The 7,086-nt window shown below is 36.6% G+C and overlaps 1 protein-coding gene across 2 annotated transcripts; it reads right to left on the reverse strand.

Annotated features, from left to right (window-relative positions):
- LOC109832022 (photosynthetic NDH subunit of subcomplex B 4, chloroplastic) lies at positions 1,081-3,053 on the reverse strand. Of its 2 annotated transcripts, none has more exons than XM_020399480.1 (7): positions 2,732-3,053; positions 2,581-2,634; positions 2,317-2,461; positions 2,116-2,171; positions 1,935-2,006; positions 1,443-1,570; positions 1,081-1,305 (listed from the first exon to the last, which is right to left on the reverse strand). In XM_020399480.1, the coding sequence occupies exons 1-7, from the start codon at positions 2,846-2,848 to the stop codon at positions 1,197-1,199; spliced, it is 681 nt and encodes a 226-aa protein (XP_020255069.1). In that variant the 5' UTR covers positions 2,849-3,053; the 3' UTR covers positions 1,081-1,196. The 2 variants fall into 2 exon arrangements, with proteins under 2 accessions (XP_020255069.1, XP_020255068.1); XM_020399479.1 differs by having other exon boundaries at positions 1,081-1,317.

A 7,086-nucleotide genomic window follows, 5' to 3' on the forward strand; every position in this document is an offset into this window, starting at 1 on the left:
TTCAGAGTCGTACATGAGCCAAAGGATTCTCAGCAGGAGTGTTTTGCAGATCGAGGAGAAGAAGCCGAAGCTTAGTTATTGGTCCTCCGTTTACTTTTGTAGTACTTTCTATTTTCACCTAATCGATGTATTATATATTTTTCAGTATTTCATTCAGATAATTTTGTATAAGGGCATGTTTGGCCTGAATATTATGCCCTGGATGATATGTCCTTTGTGATATTGATCATTTTGTTCTGAGTTGTTATTATATTCTTACTACTGTGATCAGGGACCTGTGCCTTCGCATTATATTGGTTGACGCTTAGCGTATTAGATTGAGTAGAATGATATAGTACTTATTTCTTCTCAGTCTAATACATCGTGGGCTTGCTCACGTTTCGATTCTCCGGTATTTTGGGAAGCGGGGTGTGACAAGCACCACCACCACAAGCTCGATGTCTTCAACGAGGTCCTCCGACACCTCAGTGACTCTGGCTTGCCGGAGGAGCATCCGTCGTCATTCGGCGACAACTCTGGGCCCACTTCAATCGCCTTCCCGCGAGGTTAGTGCCGCCCTCTTGATCTCGAGGTTTATTTTGAGGATTTTTGCATTGATTGGTCGATTGTTCTTGATTGTTTAGATGCAATGGATGTGAACGTGGAGAGAGCGGAGGATGTGCTCACACACATGAGATTGCTGGAGTTGGTGCGTGATCCTGCAAATAGGCCTGCTTTTGTCGTCCGCTTAGTTCATGTGAGAAAAAGGTATTTTCTTTGAATCTAACTGGTTTGTTAGCCGAACAGTGTAGGGGAATTCGAGAAAGATGGTTAAAGCTACTTCACGAGACTTGAAGTCCGTGAAGTTATAAACTTCACTTCACGGGACTTCAAGTTCCGTAAAGTTTTGGCGCTCCTAATCAAGTTGGTTATGTGGGATTAAACTTCACGAGATTTCAAGTCCTGTGAAGTTTTTTAAGTTTTTTCACCAAATTCGACCCAGTTTCAGCCAGAGTTTCAGCCAACTGGCTGAAACTCGATCGAATTTTGTAAATATTTTCGAAATAGTTCGTTTTTTGCAAATAAGTTTCTAAAGAGGTCTAAATTAAAAATTTGTCCTTCTTATAATATATCAATCTCATAGATAGTCGTTTGGTTTTTCTTACTCCTTGATTCCTATTTCACAATACCAATCTTGTCGCTATACTTTGAATCAATTAATCTGGCAAACCTTTTTGCGATTTTGATGTAAACCCAAATTTTTTTTTTCCCGCTGCGACTTTGTAGGACGTTGTGTAGTATTGGTCGTATGAAGATGTATGTGGCCTAACGTTGTATCTCAAAAAAAAATTAAAAAAATGAAGAAAAAGGATAATGAAGAATGATTAGGAAAATGATAGAGATGCATACAGTAACTAGGAAGGGATATATATATATATATTTGTGTTTTCATTAATTTTTACTTGACGAGTTCCTCTTCCTTGCTTGCAGCCTCCTCCAACTCTCTAAGCCCTCCGACCTTTTGCTCGATTTCTTGAATTAACTCCTCTCTCCACAGCTCTGCCCTTGCTGCTGCTTCTATATCTTCTTGCTGCATGCATGCAATATTAATTCTAATTATTGGATTTATTTATATATTTGAGGTACTAGTAAATGCATGTGGTGAAAGAAATCAATCTTCTTATCAGGTAATGGTGTAAATCTACTTGTCTCATGTATACATATTGCTGGCCTAAGTGACTTGAGTCTCTCACCCACTGCAGTCAGTTCAACCAAATTATCGCGATCAACTTTGTTTAGTGGTACTAATGATATCTGACTTATAACACATGAGGGTAGAAATTAAACCTCTATTGGTCGCAGGGCTAACCTTTTACCATTAATTTGCAGTCGATTAGATGCATATTAATCAGACGTTACTAATTAAGAAAGTTAGATGGGTGTGCGCACAATACCTTCTCATAGTACCAATGCACTGTTCCGTCTCCTCCATCTTTCCTGTACTCCTCTCCGTCGTAGAATGGATCCTAATTAATTAATTAGTTAAGCCATCGTCGCATTGATCAATCTTGGATTAAACAATTTGCCTATTAATTTAGAGCTATAACCGAGCGAGGAGCAAATGGGCATATATACCTTTGTAGATCCGAAGAAACAGCAACCCCAGCATGTAAACATGATATACATGGTATCTACATTACATCACATATGGAGATTAATAAAATATTTTAGTAAGCGAGGAAGTAATTATGGAAGATGGCGTAATTAAGTAGAGCCTTAAATAAATAATCATCTGATCGAATGAGAATTAATTAACGTGTCGAAGAGCCGACTTACAAACATTTTTCATCGCCTCATCAGTGAGATGCCATACAGATTTGTGGACGATGTAATCTCTTTGACCAGTGACATGCTCGATCATCACAGCCATCAGAGGAGGCAAAGCATTCACCCTCCATGAACTTGAAGATTCCTTGTTCACCTGATCGATTAATTAATAATAATCCCCAGAACAACAACAACACATTGAAGTATCGGTGATGGAATCTAAAATTAGATGATGAAATCTTAATTTCCAGCTTAGAATGAATCAGTTGGTACCTGCAGAGGGTGGCTCCTACTGTTCCACACGGTCGAAGTTCTCAATCGCTTCAGCTGAAAACACATCCATGTAAAATAATAATAATAATAATAATAATAAAAGAAGATACCACGGACAAAATCACATGGAAGGGGGTGGAGACTCCAGTACATAATTAGGTACTGTTGGGAATGAGTTCGTCTGATCTGTTTTCATGGGATGCAGAGCTCTAGTATTGTGCAGGTGCATCTTGGGAACGGAGAATCCCGTAACTGCCGCGTTCGTCATTGCTTTGCTTAATTCGATCGCTATCAGAGAACAAACACTAGGATAAAGCTGTTGCGATAAAACAACTCCTCGTTACAACACTACTCTAATTATGATGATGCTCACGCTCACAGATCGAAAGAAAGAGATCAGCGAGTGGGGAGTGGATAGGGCCTTTGGCTCCACACAATCTCCTCATGGTGTCTACCCAACTACGCGGATAACAATGGTCACCTAACGACTAATGAAAATCACAGAGTTTATTTATTTGAACTATACACCTTCAACCTTTCAAATTTGCAATTCTATCCCAATATCCGAATATTAATTTGCTAGTTTAAAGAAACACAGAAGCCTCTGTCCGAGTGCTACTCGTGACGGTCCAGAGCTCCTCCTCCACGTACGTTGTCATATCTCATCTCTGGAGTCCTGTCGATCCAACCGCTAGCTAGACATTATGATACCCGCTCCATGCCTCACAATTGCCACCGCGCCTGGTCCGGCTTGTATCCTTAATTTGATTGAAATTATGGCTTTATATCTCACTAGCCCCGTAACAAGCTATTAAATTTCTCACTATTACTTTAAGTACCTGATTACTACTTTCTATTTATTAATTAGTGGTGTTTTAAAAGGACTAGGAAAGGAAAGTGATAAATTTTGGGGGTAAGATGAAACTGAAATAGCTCAAGCTGGGGTAAGCAGCAACAAAACTAGTAGTTTAAGAGGGCAAGTAAGGAGGAGCGGAGCAGGGTATCACAAAACCCCCATTAAGTGTGGCCATTTTTGAGATATGCCCTCTCAGCTTTAGAAATGTCACCTAATCTCCCCCCTTAACTTTTGCCAGTTAACACCCCTTAATTAATAGGGTTAGATCTAATTTTCCAAGTGACCAAAATGCTCCTTTTAAATAATTTTAAAGATAACTTTTACAAATGTGCCTTAAGTTTGATCTAGTTTGTTATGGTGCTCTCAAACACCAAAATGCAACTCTTAGCCAGCAACAGACGAGTATACTTTTGCATGCAATGCCCTAATCAAATTGGTGGCCGAGACCAACAAGGGTTCCAACTTAGCTGACTCGTCGAATCGACACTCCTTCATGTCGACTCGAATGACAGAACTTGTCGGTCCTCTTGTCGAAGACGACTCGCAGCGAGTCCACTCGATAAGCTATTCAACACCTCACGAGGTCGACTCGAAAGGCGTTGCTTCTTGGCGAAGTTAAAAGACGACTTCAGCTTCGAGCCTCTCCTGCTGACACAACGTCGACGTCACATTTAATGCTTGGAAGGCGCCATCATACCTCTAGCCCCGATAGGCTTCATGACTCATCGGACCACGTCGACACCGTCATGCCTCCGATCACTTCCCATTTAATACTGAGGTAATCTCTCCCCCAGTCATTAGCTGACACTTGTAAAGCGGGAGCTGACTCAGCCGCCTGCACATGCTTCTTCACTGTCATCCTGTGCTCGGTCACAATGACGGTTCTACCCTTTGAGCATCACTATAAATACAAATATTATTCTCAACAAGAGAGGATTTTGGTCTTTTGACTTTTTGACCTTTGCTTCTTCTGCAAATCATACTGCACACAGAAGAACTGACAGTTTTTCACTTTTCCTACTCAAGTTCACCAGCTGACTTGATCGTCAGAGGAACCACGGGGAACTGGTCTCCGTTATCTAATGAGTTTCTATATGTGCAGACTTTCCAGCCACTCAACTCAAAACTGGATATTCGGGGAAGGAAGCGGCCCCTCATCAACTTCACCCTCATCCAACCACAGATATAATTGACTGTGTGATTACTTAACATCAACATAGTTCAACTAAAATTCCCTTATTCGTTTAACTTAATAATCAAATGTTAGTATGAAAAGAGTATTTTGATCTTTCTTAAGTTCATTTACCACAGCTAGGGATTAGTTGAAAAAATTCAAATGATTGGAGGTTTTCTGGAATACTCCAATCTTAATAGTCGTTAAGTGATATTTTCAGATTAAAGGGAGTTATCTCAATATCAGTCAAATTTTAAAGGGGGTTTGTCAAAATTTACCTAGTTATATAACACACAGTCACTCTCTCTCATCTTTGCCCATGCTTAGGAGTTGACATCTAACCCATATCATATCTATAATATTTATAAAAAAAATACCTATGTCAAAACTTTTGATTTTTTATTTTGGCCTTTCAAATTTGATAATTCACAATTATATGATTATTTATAATTAATCCTTAAATAATTATCCATAACCCTTAATTAAATGCACCTCCTAATCTCCCTTAAGAATATTTGGTCAAGAATATCATTATTATTAATAGTTTATATTACATACAAATCCTTATATCTATATTTAGAATCTTAGAGTGTCAATGTTCATTTTTCATGCTACCTTAATTGCATGTCAGGGGTCTTTGCGACTTGTTCTTCTTACTAAAAAGTTAAAACGACTGTATTAGAAGGACATCAAAGTTTAATCCATTGGAGGATCAGAGTTTTGTAGGGACCACCTAAGGTAGAATTAGAGAATAGTGTACATCATTCTTTATCGGTCTGGGTGTTTTGAGCCCTACCTGCTAATAAGTCTAAAATTTCAGCTCAAGACTATAAATTACTTCCTAGTCAGTCACACAACAGTATAAGATTAAAGTTAATCAAGTAATAATAATAAGATTATCAATAAGATGTAGAGTCTGTACTTTTAAATTTGAATCAATGCATAAACTATAAACCCAATTAACTAACAAACAACCCTTTTCATTTTCCCTTCATATAACCTCTTTCATCTATTGAATACAAATTAGCTCATATATTTTTTCCACTCACCCTAAAACCTACTAAGCCAAATTCATATAACTACAAAAGAAAAGCTAAACCAGAAATCCACTTGGATTAGAATGAAAAATTAGCACATCACAAGATGTTGACTTCTTTCGAGGATCAAATTTGCTCAAATACATGTTAGCATGATATGTTCCTCTATAATTCAATAAGAATTTAAAAATTTTTGTTTCATAACTTGATCGTTGTAGAAATGAGTCGATTTGGTATGATTTAAATTGTTATAGTCCATTTGGCGATTAGTTTTCTTTTTGGCACGAATTTTAAAATTTATTATAAAAAGACTAAAATGAACTATATCTTAAAATCTCATTAGATTAAATACTTTTAGAATTCAACCTCTAAACGCATTTAACAGTAATTTAAAAACACATTGTACTAAAGAAATCTACGACGCTAATATCATTAAGTAGGGGCATGATTAAACTAATTGTATTACCCTTTGATATTACTATTAGAAATACAAAATAAACTTTCTTACCATGATTTTAGACTAATTTTTTTAAAATAAATAATTCAACAAGCATAATATTTACATGCATCCAAAATAAATATTACATTTTTATTATAAGTAAACCCTGATTGCTAAAATAATATCTTCTTAACCTTTGGCTTCTTACCTTCTAATTAATAACTCATTTTTATATGCGACATTTATTTTTCATTTATTTCTCTTTCTTCCTCTTCTTCCAACCATTTATTTCTATTTTTGAGAAATGAAGTGCTTCGGAGGACATTAAACATGATATATATTTCTATAGAAATGCTATCACAATGATTTACTGCCAAGCTGTGAACTAGAGATTCATCAAAGACATATGAACGACATAATCAATGTCTCTTGTAATTGTCATGGAACTTCAAAAAGTGATAAGTCCCTACTCGCATGATATACCACTATCTAAACAAGAAAGGTTGATGTTAATTTCATCTTTAAGTTTAAGAATTTTATTTGGGAAGCACTTATTAATTAGTATTTTCTTAAATAGCTTAAACCTTAGTGTAAATTGAGCAAAAGTGCGTCTACCATCTCCAATATTAAACATCATTTAATCATGCTATTTTGTTTATAGTAGAAGTTTGTTCATGCATAGGATTATAATATTTTTCACCTTATTAATCCATGTTGGATATCAACTATTTAATGTTGCTATTGCATTTACAGAAGAAGTTTGTTCATGCATAGAATTATGAAAAAAATTCACCCTATTAATCCATGTTGGACATCAGCTATATGGAAAATTTGGCCCTCTATTATGTATGTGTTATTTTCTCATAAAATGCTAATGATTAATATAAACTTCGATAAGGTTGTTGCGTCCAGCGGAAGCAGACTCAATCCACATCAAGTCGGTAAGCAACACGAGAAGAACACCACGAGCACAATTCACAATGAAACGACCAAAACCAAT

Source organism: Asparagus officinalis, chromosome 3, assembly GCF_001876935.1.
Source record: "Asparagus officinalis chromosome 3, Aspof.V1, whole genome shotgun sequence".
NCBI lineage: Eukaryota > Viridiplantae > Streptophyta > Magnoliopsida > Asparagales > Asparagaceae > Asparagus > Asparagus officinalis.